The sequence below is a fragment of the Drosophila erecta genome, unplaced genomic scaffold, assembly GCF_003286155.1.
Source record: "Drosophila erecta strain 14021-0224.00,06,07 unplaced genomic scaffold, DereRS2 tig00000055-arrow-pilon, whole genome shotgun sequence".
Classification (NCBI taxonomy): Eukaryota; Metazoa; Arthropoda; class Insecta; order Diptera; family Drosophilidae; genus Drosophila; species Drosophila erecta.
The window spans coordinates 20,260,080-20,276,978 of NW_020825200.1; the positions used below are offsets into that span (position 1 = coordinate 20,260,080).

The 16,899-nt window shown below is 43.6% G+C and overlaps 2 protein-coding genes across 4 annotated transcripts; both read left to right on the forward strand.

Moving 5' to 3' along the window:
• Positions 1–230: 230 nt before the first annotated feature.
• LOC6541480 lies at positions 231–16,573 on the forward strand. 3 transcript variants are annotated; one of them, XM_001970702.3, is made up of 7 exons: positions 231–976; positions 10,176–11,165; positions 11,727–13,934; positions 14,371–14,480; positions 14,916–15,097; positions 15,157–15,397; positions 15,468–16,573. In XM_001970702.3, the coding sequence occupies exons 3-7, from the start codon at positions 11,922–11,924 to the stop codon at positions 15,610–15,612; spliced, it is 2,691 nt and encodes an 896-aa protein (XP_001970738.1). In that variant the 5' UTR covers positions 231–976; positions 10,176–11,165; positions 11,727–11,921; the 3' UTR covers positions 15,613–16,573. The 3 variants fall into 3 exon arrangements, with proteins under 3 accessions (XP_001970738.1, XP_026835127.1, XP_026835126.1); XM_026979326.1 differs by lacking the exon at positions 231–976 and adding an exon at positions 3,387–3,746; XM_026979325.1 differs by lacking the exon at positions 231–976 and adding an exon at positions 8,441–8,767.
• LOC113564126 lies at positions 10,558–11,093 on the forward strand. The gene has a single exon (XM_026979328.1). It carries the CDS (start codon positions 10,559–10,561, stop codon positions 11,072–11,074), a length of 516 nt encoding a protein of 171 aa, XP_026835129.1. The 5' UTR covers position 10,558; the 3' UTR covers positions 11,075–11,093.
• Positions 16,574–16,899: the final 326 nt, after the last annotated feature.

Here is a 16,899-nt window from a genome sequence, read left to right on the forward strand (position 1 = left end):
CCCCAATCTACATTCATCGTGGGATGGCGAGCACTATCGATAACTGCATATCACATAAAAATTAAAATTGTTAAACTTTTTTCAATTAGCAGCAATTGCCCACATTTAATGGCGAATCGCGTTGTTTGTTACTGCAACACTGTTTTCTGAAACTACACTTTGCCTCTATTTCGATAAATGCTATCGAAATTTCCACCCTCACGGGCTGCGTTAACAGCCGCTGTTACGGCAACGGTCAGATGATGTTCCAATTGGAGTGCGAACGGTCGAGCGGTGCTTGTGTGGTAGTCTATCCGACTTTTCTATATTTTTAAGGGCCGCGGCAGTAGAGATAGCCTATTTTTCTCGCGACAGAGCGTGTTAAGTAATCAATTTAAATCCTGCGATTGGGTAAATCGAGAGTTCCTCCCCGATTCCCGACTCCTGCACGCATTTGTAGCTCTTACAGCCGCGATTTCCGCACTTGGGTGCACTGTGCTTTTGTTTATACGACCTCCGGTCGCCCCACATATTCTGGTGAACTTGTGCCACCTCCCCCGCAGAAAATCGAAACTCCCTTACAGTGGGCGTGACGAAGTCGAAGCCGATAGTTGACAACTTTCCACACAATCCTGAAGCGTGCCGAATATCGCTTAACCAGAGTGTTTGTCGACTTGGCAATTTAAATCGTGCATTGTAAGCCAGCTGATTCGGACGCGCGCTGCAGCGAATCCATCCCACTGTGCAAGGGTCGAAACAGTCGGGCGGCAGAAATTCATAAAACAACAGCTACCAAATTCGACGAAGAGACATACGCAGAAGAAGCGAAGAGAGAGCGAGCTTATTGGGTTTTGGAATACTCGTCTGCCCAACAACTACAATCACTTTAATGTGCAGCTTATAATGTAAGATAAGGCAATGACACAGGACCAGCACACAGTAATGGCTGCAATTTAGCTCAGGAACCACGAATCCACCAGCTCAGCAGGGAGATCAGGTGAGTACCGAAACGCAGTTTGCTTAATAATTGTGAACGGTATTTATAAATACATACATATGTACGTATGCACATATGTACATATGTATGTGCATTTGTAATGCGTAATTCCCTCTGAAAGTCTAAATTTATGATAAGATGTTTGTTTTGGGTTATATCTACCTATAGCTGCGATGAGTTAACAATTTTTGATTTATTTTCGTTGCTTCGTGTCCACAACCTTCTGATTCTATGATCGAGTGGGGCTATTTATAGGTCGGTAGTTTTGGACGCGTTTTGGCACGACTGTTGGATTTACGTTTTCCGTGAACGTTGAAAAAGTATTCAAAAGGCAGACGCGCCTTAATAACACATTTATTCTTTTGTTCGAACCTAAAGTGGCTCGAGTTCCAAGTCCAGTGACTCAATAAAGTCAGATAAGACCAACAAAGCGGGTGTAGTGTGCTTTTTACGAGCATGCCATCTTCATATGCGATTTGTCAGTAGGGTATTCCACAGCCCTGACCATTGCAGCTATTCGTGGGAAATTAGAAAGCCAGCTAAAGGCTGTATACCACTTGTATTACCAGTGTAAGAAACCAATAGTTACTGCCGCACTGGGATCGTGGCTGTTGCCACACAATTCAATCCCAAGCACTCTGAAAAGTAAATCCAAAGTTGCGGCCCCAACTTACCACGCCGCCTCGCCCTCCCCACTTGCTCCATTTACATAAGCTAGGTGGGTGGGCTAGGTGGGTGGCTCTGAAGGACGAAGGCCAGAGGATGCTGGTGCTGGTAGACCGCAGTGACTGTGGCACAGTTTCTGGCTTTTCGCCGTTTTGCTGCTACAGTCATTTGGCTTTACTGCCTTTGTCTTCGGCACCATCCAACCCTACCCAGTTCCAAATCCAGTGGATTGAGTTTCTATGTATGTACATACATAGTTACACATGTACTCCAAGAAACTGAAATCATTAACTTTCAAAGCACCATTTTGAAAAAATAGGATATGCTTAGTGCAAAAGCAAACCTTATTTATCATAGAATAGTAATGTGGCTTTTTCCTCTGTGTGGCGGGTGATATTAGATGGAGTGCCTTGACTTACATATGTGCATATAAATATACATATAGTGTATGCACATGTGTGTTAAATATATGCATACGCTTTTTTGGCTTCGATTTTTGGCTTTTTTGGCGTTCTGCAAGTGTGATTTGCTGTAATCGAAAACCATTTTCTTGGCTGGCGTCCTTGATTTGTACGCAAAGCGAAGCGAAATGAGTTTAGATGACTTGGCTCAGAAGCCATTGAACCTCAATCGACTAGGCGGTTTGAAGTCGGCACTGCAGGGTAGCGGGGAAACCCGAAAACATCTGTATGTAGCAGCTGACAAAACCGGTAAGACCTTTGCATTTATTATTATTATCTTACCTCGCTGCTTATCTGTTTTGCCGAATAATGTGTGTCAGCAGCGAACGGAGAGGAGTCAAACAGCTGATTGCCAAAACCGGTTCTACAATCCGAGTGTCGCCCCAGCGATTTGTAACGCAACTGTGTTAACGATGCTAATTGCTCTAAAGACGCTTCATTAGTTGCCCTGTACTTACATGAATTCACAATGTCTTAATTGACATCCAAATTGACATCCAATCCACATTTTCCCATGCATGCTCTCAGATCTGTGATCCCTTTTATACATTCAAAGTATCACGAGACCAAGTAGCTGATCCTTATATAGATACGTTTCTCGTGCACAGTCCGTACTCGAATTAAATAGTTGCTAATTTGCTTAATTAATTCTTATTTTCTATCGAAGCTTATCTTATCTATGTACGTGGGTCGAATGCAAACATGAAAGTGTTTTTTTCAATTCTATGGCATTAAAGTGTATAAGATGGGAATGGGATCTCGCATTCGGTGACTATATTTTTATTATTTTTATTAATCGCCATAGCCACCGCATCGCTCAACACGTAGCCTTCGAATGCGGTCAGCATGCAAGTAATGCATTCATCTTCTGTGGCTAATCCTGTAAGGAATTCACTTCAGCACGCGAGCACTCCACCCCCGTAATTCATTGCAGGCACTCTAATTTATGAATACACAAGCAAATTACACAGATTGGAAGTACTAGGAGTAATCTTAATTTTACCTTTGCGCGATATAGGCATAGCACATATGTATGTCATAAATTGTATGTACATCTATTTCCCTTATGATTTTATGACATTTCAGTCGATTTTTCCTGCATTGAATCATCAAAATCGGGCTACTTGCCAACTGCATGATGGGTTTTAGCAGAAAGGGTATGCGAACTGCGGCTTGCCAGCTTCCCTTCAGTTTCCCAAAATCCTGAAGTATGAAATGCGCCGGATGAAACAAAAAAACGACGGCATCTAATAATGTCGCTGGTAAATTTCCATTGCGTCAAGAGAACACAAACAGGCAGAAGCGGAAAGAGTTAGTGGTGGAAAGCGTGTCGGGCACTTCGAAATTGAAAACTCCCGATGCATCCAGTGGCCAGAGCGAGACGGGGCAGGCGAGTGAGGGAGACGGAGGCAGCTGGAAAGGGCGGGGAAATCGCTGTTCACTCAGTCCCATTTCAAACTCGAGAAGGGCAACAACTGTCGGTGCAGGAACTTGCGAGCCAACAAGTGATTTCTTTACAGAGTTGCGCTTAATTGATTGTTTTGGCTGCCCATTGCCGATTTGTTTATTGGACTCGGGTCCAAGATACCGAGCAAACTCAGTTGACAAAGGAACGAGTTTATCGCCACCAGATACATTTGCGCGTAAGTGGAGCAACTTGCTCCTAGCTGTCGCATGATCAGCGACTCAAATGACCCAAAATCCCAAATGACACTCAGAAAAAGCAAAGTGCAGATTTATTCTTTAGCAGTAATCAGTGTTCTCGGCCTTAATGTCGTCGTAGAAAATAATATACTTTATGAAGTGTACTTCAAACACAAAGCAATTATTATCTGTGTTGTGAGAACCTGTGTGTTGTGTAGGGAAAATGAAAATGACGCAAGCGAGCGGTACATTTTTTGAGAGTCAGATATTTTTAGCTTTAAACCCATACTAAATTGAATACCTTATTGAATACAAGTAAAGTAAGCAGCCCATGAACCGTATTGTAACAGCTGTGATATACGCTAAAATGGAGTACAGTGTGCCCAAGTTGAAACGTCGTTTTTGTTCTCAGTGTATGCTAGCACAACATCCGCCGGACAAGTCGCAGACTGTGTGACGCGCTGACAAATTTGAGTTCGCAAACTTGGCGCAAAGATAACTTTTCGCCATTGCGTCACTTGCCCTCGTCGAACGACCTTGCCACTCATTTTCCGCACTGTGCAGCAAAGTTCACTTGGTGTTTCCATCTTATCGGGAATTATTAAAAATGACAAGGCGAAATACTGATTTTATTCCTCAATCTAAGCAGATTCAGACTACTTACTTGAATAATGGTTGCTTAATTATTGAACAGTATGACTTATTGATTGCGGTTCCAGTATAATAATTAATGCCATTCATTTCGTTTGCTCTGCCCATTTATATGCGAAATCACTCCTTCTAGCGCTAAATCTTAGTAGTTATTGTTTATTCTAATTTACATTTTGGTTTGCATATTGCATTTCGCATTCAACCTTTTCGGCTCCGTTCTGAAAGCCTGTGTCAAGAGCAGAATTAGGAAAACCAAAGTCACCCCAGCCTTGAAGTTGTTTGCACGCATAGCCACATGTCCGCTTTTCCAAGTTGCCCTTTTTAAAAGGCTGCAAAGCCACAAAAGGCAGTGAAAAGAGTGCCAAAACAAAAGGCTTTGTTTCGATTTTGTGCAATTTTTCAAAGTACCCTTAATCACACATGGAAAGTGAGTTTCTGAACGCCCCGATTAAATTAGTTCCGATCTATATACAGTGGCTCACAGCTTATTTCAACCAGCGTATATCTGAAACTTTAACGGTCTGTAAAATCGGAACTAAAAATTTTATCAAAAAAATTAAAAGCAACATATTTGTTGTAAGTTTCAAGATAATATTTACAAACTTATTTTGTTTGTAATAATTTTGGTAGTATTTTTTTAAGAATTAATAATGAAAATGTATTTCAAAACTATGCAACAGCTTATTTCAACCATTTTGTAAAATTAGTATTTGTTCTTATGCTTAAAACTATTACATTTTTTTTTAAATTTTGTGTGACCTCCCTTGTTGTTAACAACCATTTTAAGTCTTTTCGGCACCGAATCCACTATTTTTGGGTGAGTTCTGGGGTGATTGTAGCCCACTGTATGTATGCCCTAGATTGAAAGTTAGACAGCCGTCCTCCTTAGGATAGGTGATATTATCCATTAAATCGATGTGAATTAGAATTTTATACACGTTTACGAAGCGATTGCGGATTGATTATCAATTATTTACACAATTTTTGAAAATCACTTACTGTGAACTTTTTTAATATTACTGTAGTTTGGGAAATGCTATATTTCGAGTCATACTAGCCCACCCTGGCATATTAAACACACAAATTTTAATTAATTTATTGGATTAAACCTAATTTATAACTGCCAGGTTAAGAAATGCGATAAAGAGCCAAATTCTTAGGAAATTCAGAACACAGAGAATATGAGATGCCAAATATTGGCAAAAATCTCATGTTGCATATCCTCTGCATCACAAACACAAACACTCAACCCTGGGCAAAAAACTAATAAATCTTATAGCTGGGCAAAAATCAATACAGGACATTTTGCTTGTGTTTGTGCGACTGGAAAGTTGGCCAAGTTGAAGGCGAAAATCATAATTATCCCTTAAATGCGAACATGCATGCCTACCAGTTTGAAAGTGCAGTCCCAATTTTCGCCTTTCCTTTGGCGCCCAGAACTTTTTGAGAGATGACATTGCTGATGATGCACTTATTGTTACTATATGTTGTGCCCCCAATGGTAAATATAAAACATGAAAGGACGCCGAAAGTGTGTACCTGTCACAGCGACACCTGTGTGTGTGAACCGTGTGTGCACTGTTTGTTAAATGTAACCAACGACCTCCTTTGCGACTTTTTGCGGTGGCTTTCGTGTCGAGCTTTCAGGATGCGGCATCAGCCAAATCAAAAGTGGTTTTGGCCAAGTGGTGGGTCGCATTTTTCTCTGGGTGCGGTACAATTTATAACGTTATGGTAGCTGTATCTAAGCCTCTGTAGGAAAAATGAAGGCCAAAGTCGAAACATTTAAGTAATGCTTCACAAAGAAAAGGGGTTATTTTCCATACACATATGTATGTACATAAAAATAAGAGAAAATAAGAAAAAATAGACCATCAAGTAATACAAATTACTCAGTTACTGGGATTGCAAGTCAAATATTTCTACATTTTGCTTGCATTTCGATCGGAATTGGAAAGAAAAATAGTAGAACAGTAAAATCTGCATGGTTAATCTTAACTTTCTAGCTTATATAGTGCCCGAGATCTCGGCGTTCATACGGACAGGCGGACAAAAAGACGGATTTTCAGACGGACATTGCCTGATCGAGTCGGCTAGTGATCCTGATCTATAATGGGTCTGAAACGCTTCCTCTTAACTGCAACATACTTCTTAACGCATGTTGCATACCCTTTCATTTTACGAATAAGGGGGATAGTTACATTTTAAAATTCCTTTTTATATAAGAAAGAAACTATGTAGCTATCAGATATATAGATTATCAGATGTGCTTTATGAAATGCCCAATAAACTCACTTACAAAGAACTCCCAAAATCATTGTCTGCTAGAGTTTGTAAAAACATTTGAGCATTGGATATACCAATGTAATGAAGAGAGTTACCTGTAAAACGGAATCCTAAACATTCAACTTATTTAAAATGCTTTATAAGACAAGCTAAATTAATTCCTTCTGTGAGCTGCCTTGAAACCCCCACAACCCCAAGCAACACGTCAAAACCGCAAATCAATTAACAATCGCCACCAGTATTACGCTGGCAGAACTGAACCCACTATCAATTATCTACTTCAATCGAGCGGATTGGGAAATCCGAGACTGGCAAGCTGAGCATACATAAAAACAATTTTCGCCAGTGATTTTTTGCTTTTAGATTGTATTTCTGCTTAGAACTTCTCAGGGAGTATTCCCTAAAGCGTCACAAAGTGCAGGATTGGAAGGACAATGGCTGCTGATAGGGGCTGTTCTCCCTCCTTGGATGGACACTCTAATGGGCAATACAGAAGGCGACTGTGAGAAGCAAAATCAATTCGATTCAAGGTGACCAGCTTGTCCTTGCCTCAATTTGCTTAACTCTTTCAATTAAAAAGTAATGGCAGGCAGTCAAACTACACTGGTTTAATTCCTCCAGTTCACATCAAGGCATTTTCTGTGTATAATCAAAACAAACAACCAGGGAAAGGTAATTCATTTAGAGCCAAATCTTTAATTGTAGGCAGGCATCCGTCTACATGTACACTTTTATTTTCCCAGGTACTCTTATAAAGCCTCCATATACGAGTGCATACATTGTAATCAGGCCAATAAAGCAACTTCGATGGCCTAGGTCAGCATCAAAAGGAACCTCGGCGTTAAATTTGGGTACTAAAAGCTTATCGTCAACTTGTAAACCTGCGATGAAATTGCCTCATATTCAACCGACCTAAAGAACTACGCAGAACGTTACTTTGTCTTATCGCCGTAATTATAATAGGCAATTCAGGACAACTATGTGTCCAAAAATTACTGGTTTTACTCAGTTAAGCAAATAGTAACATACAAAAGCAGATTCTTCCAGATCCTAAATGTTTCGTGCTTTCAAATATGCAACATTAAGCAGGAATAGTTGTTACGGTCATCACATAACATATTAAATGTTATAAATTAAATTCCATCAAGCCGAAAATGCATTTCTTACAATGAAACCCACTAATCTGTAGAAATCCAAATTAGTTTAAAAAAATTATAATCAATCTGCTGGGCAGTGAGATATAGATATAACTTGTAGGAATTAGTAAATATTTATATTTGTCAAATATTGAACGTTCATATTGAACGTACTAGACTGCGTCCAGCTCAACAGATAAAGGTTTCGGCTGGATTTCTTGGTCTGATTCTGTAGGCAGCGGCATTGTTGTTGTAACTAGAACAGCAATTACCCACAATCACATGATTTGTACACCAACGCCACAGCGGCGAATAGTTCCCCACACGCCGCTGCCCCGGCAAACGCCAGGCTCCGAGTCCAAGTCTGACCAAGGAGAGATCTGATCCGAAAGAGCCGAGGAGAGCGCGTCACAAAAGGCTGGCATGTCAACGACGCCGACGCGTGTGTCATTACACACCGACTCCACGGGTATCCGTCCGTGTACTTGGGGCTGCACAAATGCGAGATATAGCAAATACTATATGGCGACGCGCTGTGATAAGGAATTTATTAGATTAAGGCATGCGATAGCTCTGCTCCGTGCTCCGTGCTCCGTTCCGTTCCGCGCCGGAGTGGGTTTAGGTTTAGTCGCTCTTCCGACGAGCTGCGGGCCTGTTGTTCTTCAATCCCAGCCCGAATTGCCTTGAGTCCCAGTGCGGGACGGGACTGGACTGGACGGGAGTGGACGGAACGGGACGGGAGTGGACTGTCCAGCTCACGCGCTGCTTTGTTTTCGGCCATTGTTGTGTAAATACGGAATAAGCGAGATGTGGACTTCAAGTTTCGAGCACGATGTGCTCTACAAAGTGAAAGTGCTGCTCCAGCGGCGAGTGCCTTTGAAGAGTGTTGCATGCCACAGGGCGCAGCAGGTGGTGCTGAACTAGTTTGGAACGAGATCAACGAAAACGTAATGCCAAGTGGGATTTAACTAGCAAAATAGTACTTGTAGTCAGCCGAACTCATCATTCGAACTTTCGCTTGCAACTCCAAGTAGCGCAATCTCCGGATTCGAGGGCTAGACATTAGCTTATCGCATCGAAACGAATAAAACCATTTTCTGCCAATTATATTGTAAAGATAGGCAGCCACTTTTCGCCCGAGAATCGCTATCGCCCCACACGCTCACAATCCAGCTTTGGTGATCTGTGTACTCGCAGTAATCGTGATCCGAATTTGATTTCTGATAAGGAACCATTTCGTTGTCTGCCAGACAATCGCGTTTTAGGACTGCAGATCCCGGCAACTAAAGCACGTTGCTCCCAGTTTACTCAGGTTCGCTGTTTATATCGCCTATCGAGCGTTGAACTTGAGGAGCCACGATCAGTTGGTCAGCATACATATAAAGATGATCCAATGCGGAAGCGAATCTTATTGTATGGGAGCGCAATTTCAATCTTATCAGCATCCTACGCTTTCATTGAATGTCTGTCTTTGAGCTCTAATAATTCAATAAATTTAATAGTCGGTATTTTCATTACTGATAGCATGACAATTCGAAGTTGTTACAGAAATAAATTTGTTAATATTCCAACACTTTTGTAAAATTAACTGGTTTGAGCACTCAAACACAAATCTATCTAATAATAATTAGCTCTTTTCATTAGATAAAATAAACATTGGCACTAGCTTGTAGAAGTTAAACGTTACGGAGCTAAACGTGTTTCCTATTTTCAAATACAAACGACTGGCATTGATCAATATACTGCCTAATTTCCATTTAAAATTTGCCATAGCAAAATATCCGCTAAAGTGGCTCAAATTATGCAGACTTTATATTTCTAAAATAAAACTATAAATTCTGTTTACGGTTGGGTTTTGCCAAAAACATTAGAATAATTATTCTTTACCATGGCAATAAACAAAAACAACACACATTGAAAGTTTTTGGCGATCTTGAAAATTTGAAGTTTGTTTGCTTCATTGTTAACAATAACCCATTCATACTGTTTGTAAAAATAGTTTGTGATTACGCAGAGAATATTTGTGAATTGCTATTCAAAAATTGACCTACATTAATTGATTAAGGCAACAAGATGCCAACAAAGATGCTGTTCTTTGAGCAATTCTGTTCTTGGGCACCCAATTCCCCTTGAAAATCTCGTATTGTTGGTCAATCGAGCACTTAAACATAAGATGAGAGCATCGTGAATCCGTCGCCTTTGTGGGACTTTCTCAGAAAAATAGGGGGGCATTTATGCTCGCATTGAATATACACATTTATAGATTTAAGCCCAGAGCCGCCTGCTCGCATTTAAGTCATTTATCAGGCGAATCAAAACTAACTGCTGACCCCACTCTTTCCGCCCCTCTTGCAGCGTTTGCACCGCAGGCTGCTAATTGAGGACGAGGACCATAAATCATTATCAGGCGCCAGCGACGCGAGGAGGCGAGAACAGCAGCAGCGAAAGCAGCGAAAGCAGCGATTGAGTTGCACCAACAGAGACGAATTAATCATACGCCGCGTTGGTCGTCCCGCCGCCGATATAAGGATATAGATATACAATGCCGCCGCACCACGCGCCGCGCACTTGACACGGGGAGCGGCAAGTAGCCGGAGAAACCACTGAGGCCCAGTTTTGTGTTCGATTTGTGTTTGTTATTTTTTGTTCGAGCTAGCCGGGCGCGCTAATTCGTTGGCATCGAATCGAATCGAATCGAAAAGTGCTTGACTTCCGCGAACGCGAAAACAAAGTGCCGCATGTGGCTGCCAGGGCAAAATCCGTTTACCGGCAGCACAAACTGCTACAACTGCAACTGCAACTGCAACTGCAACTGCAACTGCAACACCAGCCAAACCAGCAACTGCCGCCAGTTGCCGTCAATTATCGCTCAATATATTCTCCGTTGGCCTGTGATAAACCCCCTAGCGTTCTTAATGAACGACCTTCGGTCCAAGTCATTCTATCGTGCAGGCAAACCAACATCTGCAGCATCCGCATCGGCCGCATCGGGCGCGACCAGCAGCGCCAAGTCGTTCGCCAAGGGCCAGAACAACAATCCCCGTACTTACAACAACAGCGGCAAGTCGAACAAGGTGTTCCTGCACTACATCCCCCGCGACCCGCGCCTAAGAATCTTCAACAGAACCGCCACCCTGAATAAACACTCTAACCGCACCCTAAGCGAGCTAAACATAACTGAAGATCTGTGCAATTATGGTGAATTGATTGGCGGCGGCGCCGAAACAGTGAAACTAGTGCCAGTGAAATCTTAAGAATATCAACACCACAGATCGCCGATTCACTTCGATCCACAACGGCTTGGCTGCTGGCGTGCGGAGAAAGCATTGCCAGGACTGCAGTCGGGTAAGTGGTCAACTGGAAACCTAGAGACGCTCCTAAGAATCTGGTTAGTCCGATCGTAGATGATTTGTGCCTATTCAGCCCGTACAGCAGTCTATAATTAACCACAGACGTCCATTTCAGGGGAACGAACACAAATATTTGTTTTCGGATACCATAATTATTAGGGGACATCAGCTGCCGTCGCGTTCATGTGACGCACTTTGTTTTGGGTCTGAGGTAAGAAGAAAGCCATTTCTCTCGATGCTCTCGGAATGCGCTCGGAAAAGCGGAAAATGGTCCGCTTTCTGTTTTGCTGAGGTCAAGTTGAAGGCGCCTCGAAGGCAAATAAACGAATTGCCAAGTGAGCAAACAGTTTCTGCGCGGATTTTTGAACGAAATGGTTTCAGGCAGATGTTGTTGTAGTCGCGCAATTGGTCATATAGACAGAAAGTTGAGGTAAAGAGCTGAAGATGGACTGGACAAGGTTTTGGTTGCTATCAGCGCCAAGCTGCAGTTGGGACGGGGGATTGCAGAGTTTAAAAGTCGCTCTAGCGCTAAGTTCAATCTGTCTTTATCTTTCAGCTACGCACTGCAGTTGACCAACAGAGGGAGGAAACATATACCTACCGCCTACTTAAACCAAATTTATGCTGAAATCTAATGCAAATTGTGTTCACTTGCAATAACCGATCGCTGGACAAGAAAGTGCAAATTTTACAAACCTTTTTATAGACGTAGCTGAACCCTTTACACAACATCGCGATCTGGGACTCTGACATGGCCAAGCTAGCGGCGGATCCCAACGCCTCCAACAACAACAGCTGCGAGGCGGTCAACAACAACCACAATGGCCAGAGCCAGAATCAGAATCAGAACGGAGGAGCCTCCAATTACCAGGCCCTGCCCCTCACGCCTGCTCCGGCCAATACGCCGCTCCACAAGGCCATCAAGCACGACCTCTTCCCGGAGGTCACCTTCTGTAACCTCTCCGTGGAGGAGCTCGCTGATGGGGCGGGACACAGCCGCGCGGTAAGGAGCAGTGTCATCGAACTGGAGGACGGCACCTTGACGTGCTTGATGACCGGAAACGGGCAGGTGAAGCGGCGCAAGCGCCTAATCTCGAACGAGTCCGGCGACTCGATTGACTCCAGTTCCACGGAGAAGAAAACGCCCAAGATGCCAGACGGAGGATATGGCTGGGTGGTGGTATTCGCCTCCCTGGTGGTGTCCCTTATTGCCGACGGACTGAGCTTCTCGTTCGGACTAATCAACGTGGAACTGCTGGACTACTTCGGAGAGTCCACTTCCAAGACCGCCTGGATATCCTCGCTATTCTTCTCCGTGCCCCTGCTAATGGGGCCCATCTGGTCCAATCTGGTGGACAAGTACGGCTGCCGAAAGATGACCATCCTCGGCGGTGTGGTCTCTGCCTTTGGGTTTGCGCTGTCTTCGTTTTGCAACTCAATCGAGATGCTCATGGTGACCTTTGGTATCATCTCGGGACTGGGCCTGGGCATCGGGTACGTGACCGCTGTGGTGTCCATTGCTTTTTGGTTCGACAAGAAGCGCACCTTCGCCACCGGGATAGGAGCATCAGGTACCGGCATCGGGACCTTTGTCTACGCTCGCCTCACTTCCTATCTAATTGAATCGTACGGCTGGCGGGGAGCCACCCTAATCCTCGGAGGCACCATGCTCAACGCATGCGTTTGTGGCGCCCTGATGCGCGATCCCGACTGGCTGATCGAGGAGAACCGACTGGAGAGTCGGTCCCAAAGCGTCACCACCTTCTCCAACTCCAGTGTCTGCCTGGAGGAAATTAAAAAGCTCCTGGACACCGGCATCACAAAGGAGGCCGTGCTGGACTCACTGGTGACCAAGAACAACACGGAGGCCAACCAGCAGATTGACGATCCCTTGGACTCGGCCCTCAAGCGCTACCGCAGCGAGATTTTCCTGCCCACGTTCCTGAGCACTCAGGAGCTCGACAGCATCTGCGAGGTTAAGAGCCTGAGCCGCCGCTCCCTACGCCACAAGGAGGGTGCGGAGGCCCCCTCACGCGAAAACCTACTGTCCATGTCCTCGGGAGCAGGTGCCTATCCTCCATCGACGGCCGTTATAGGATCGCCCGATGATACCCTAATGGGCGGAATAGCTCAAGAGGCGGCAGAGCTAGCCAAGAAGGCTTACCTGGCCTCCATCGAGACGCTGTCTCCGTCAGAAAAGCGCTCCACTGGTGGGACTGCCAATGGCTCCCTGCGTTCCTCGGACGAAGGCTACCTCACGCAGAAACACGCCTCCTCCCGCTACTCGCTTAACGAAAACATCTTCATGGCCAAGCATACAACGCCATCCATCTCCAACCTAAAGGTGAATGGCCTACGACACAACTCGGTGGACATCTTGAGCGAGGACCTGCACTGCTACTACTCGAAGGACGAGACCTTCGCATTGCTGGAGCCAAGCAGGCGCATCAGGCCCACCGTAATCGCCATTCCTGAACAGGAGCCGTCAGTCAACAGCGAACTGGCCACTCGTCGCGCACGCCTGGACAGCATCACGGGCATCCGCAGGCTGTCGCGCTCCAAGAAGCCCAGCCACCACCGATCGAACCTCCGCCGCAACATCTCGATCCGGAACTCCAACTTCCTTAAGGACATGCGCATTCACCGCAACTCAATCCACTACCGCGGCGCCATGCTGAACACGCACCGCTACCGGCTGCGCGCCTCCTCCTGCCCCAACATCTACCGCAACTCGATGACCACCATCGCCAAAGAGGAGGAGGATGTGAGTAGACCGTGACCCTTGCCCCGCCCTTATCAGCCGCTCGCTTGGCGACAGCTCCAGCTGGTTAATGCTCGAAGCTGTTTATCAGCTGCCTCTCTGTATGCTCGACTAGTTGGACCACATAGACATACTTTTCACGGCTGATAAGGTGACCGCTCCGATTTCCGTTCTGCCTACGCCAGAAACCGGGGCAGCTATTGGTACCTTGGAAGATGATTATCTTTTCATAGTTCAGCTAGCAACTCACAACTATTACTTTGTAATGAAAGGCTAACTAACAACATTTACCTGGTTTCCGCGAAAGTCCTTTAATCGCTTTTAAAAGTACATCTTATCAAGTAAAATGAAAGCACTCCTAAAGAATCTTATCCTCCGTCTTGTAAAATTCTGGACATTAAATCAGAACATTAACTAAATCTTCTTTTTCTCCCGCCAGACCTGGTATGACAACTTCGTGGACACCATGAAGTCCATTTTCGACTTTTCCCTCTTCCTGGACATGAAGTTCGCCCTCTTCAATCTCTCCACATTGTTTCTGTTCATTTGGTAAGTACTCTTTGGTGCTATAAAAGAAACAATTTCAACTGGGCAAAGGCCCAATTGGCGAAGGCCCCAAGCTGCGCATGAACTCAAGGCGCAATAAATGCTAAAATTAATAGACAAATGTGCCAAGCCGTCGAGTGAATATTTGCCAGAAAACGTCGCAAGCAATTTTGGCACCTGTTCGAAAACGAACAGTTGTTGCCCAACAATACAGTTGGCCAACGGCGGTAAAATTCCAAGCACAACGCTATCGATCAGCTCACCTAGTGGGCCACCTTGGCTGTTCAAGATCCAGGTTTATCTTACCCACGCCCGCAGAGTCCGAGTGCCCTATGGGATCGATAAGAAAACTAGTTGAAATCAATTCAAACTCAACATTTACCAGATAAGGCTCCCCGTTCAATCAGCGGCTAATCTACCTTTTGGCACGCTCCACAGGTTCATTATCCCCTACCTGTACCTTCCCGATTACATGAAGCAATACAAGTACGAGGTGAGCGAGAGCGCCGAGTTCATTTCGGATGTTGGCATTGCCCAAACGGTGGGCATGATAGGACTAGGCTATCTGGGGGATCTGCCCTGGATGAACATCAACATATGCTACTCGCTGTGCATGCTGGGTGAGTTGCTCACAGGAGCGTATCCTTGGACACATTTTCATCTGCGATATATTTTTCAGTATGCGGCGCGTCTGTGTTCTTCATGCCTCTGCTGATTACCAACTACATGGGCCTGATGGTCATGTGCGTTATTTTCGGATTCACGTTCGCCAGCTCTTTTTCGTTTACGCCCAGCATTCTGGTCAGCATTGTCGATTTGGACGATTTTACGTGTGCCTACGGTCTGGTGCTGCTGGTGCAGGGAGTAGGAATGATCGCAGGACCCCCCATAGCAGGAGTCATTTACGAGTATACGGGCAGGTGAGTTGGGTTCTACAGGCATTCTACAGTCCTTGAATGGGCTGACTGACCACACTTTGTCCTCTTACAGATGGGATGACACCTTTTATTATGCTGGAATATTTATTGCACTCTCCGGTGTCTGTTCGTATCTGATCGAGTTCTGTGAAAAGAAAGCACCTAAGGAGAGTGATAGTGATGTCTTAGAGACTAAAAAAGCTCAACTTTTACACTAGGTTACGTACATTCTGATTGCACTGTTGAATGCCGAGAGTAGAAGGCAACTGGAGGCAAATCCGAACTGTAGCATTAAATGTTAACGAGTTTCTTATGTCAAATGGTGTTGCAGCCATAAAATCAGAGCAGAATTGTAACTGAAACTATGCCTATTCCTAAGCTCTAGCCTGTAAGACTATACTTGACTTGACTAATCGTAGCTAAGTATCAATATACACCTAACATACTTACCGCACTAGGGCAATTACTAACCGCATCTTGTACTCATGTTTAGACAAACTGTTCAATTTCAATCAATATCAATGCAGTGCATCACTGCCAGGTGCAAACGGGTCCCCCAATTGTCTTCTTTACAAAAATTAGAAAAATAGTTTTAATTGCCTTACATTTCGTACGAATATTAATTAAAGGGAATACGATAAACAACAATCTATGTAACGTATGCAATAACAAGTGACCATTTTCAATCAATCTAAAACTCACAATAAAATCTTTGGAGCATTTGTTTGTACATCAAACGTCACGGATCCGAATTGTTTCCAAATTAACAAAACAATAGTAAACTAGGGTATACAAAATAGTTAATGTTGAATAGAAAATCATGTTTTTGCAGTTTGGCAAAATCTTTCTTAGATAAGATTCAAAAAATATAAAACAAACTGATGTAATATCTTAAAAGTTCAAGTATTATTAAAAAAAAATACAAAAATATTTATAAATAGTGTATTTGCGTAGTAAAAAAATGTTTTAACATTTAAGCACCTTTAAAATCAAGTAAATGCGACACTATGACTACATAGCCTATAGCCGATATAGAAACTGGAAGCTGTTGATTCCAATCACTTTAGCAAATATGTACATAAACAAAAAAGAATCACAATTCTATATTATTTACAACACATTAATTGAACAATTATCTACCGAAAGCCTCTTACTAAATAAAAAATGGTGAAAACTAAACTGATTAGGGCGATACATTTTATTTGATCTATTTTATTGTTTCTGTCCTCTTTTCCTTTTAAAACTGAGGGGATAATAACTATTGCAAATTTATCTGGGGTAAAAATCCAAATTGCCCTATTAAACTAAAGAATTTTACCTTGAGATCATATCTATAAGGTGCAATACAGGCATCTCGACTATCTCTAGTCATAAAAAACTAATTAGTCGTTTGCTAACACTTGATATAAGGCGAATTAACCCATGGTAAGTACCGACTCAATTCATATATATATTAATAATAAGTATGTATATTTATTATTCCGCATGGTGTTGGGCAAATACAA

Bases quoted from the DNA above. Each gene is read 5' to 3' on its own strand.
- LOC113564126 (XM_026979328.1), top strand. From the start codon at position 10,559: ATGTGGCTGCCAGGGCAAAATCCGTTTACCGGCAGCACAAACTGCTAC.
- LOC6541480 (XM_001970702.3), top strand. From the start codon at position 11,922: ATGGCCAAGCTAGCGGCGGATCCCAACGCCTCCAACAACAACAGCTGC. The intron at 13,935-14,370 runs GTGAGTAGACCG...TTCTCCCGCCAG, and splicing joins TCGCCAAAGAGGAGGAGGAT to ACCTGGTATGACAACTTCGT. The intron at 15,098-15,156 runs GTGAGTTGCTCA...TATATTTTTCAG, and splicing joins CTACTCGCTGTGCATGCTGG to TATGCGGCGCGTCTGTGTTC.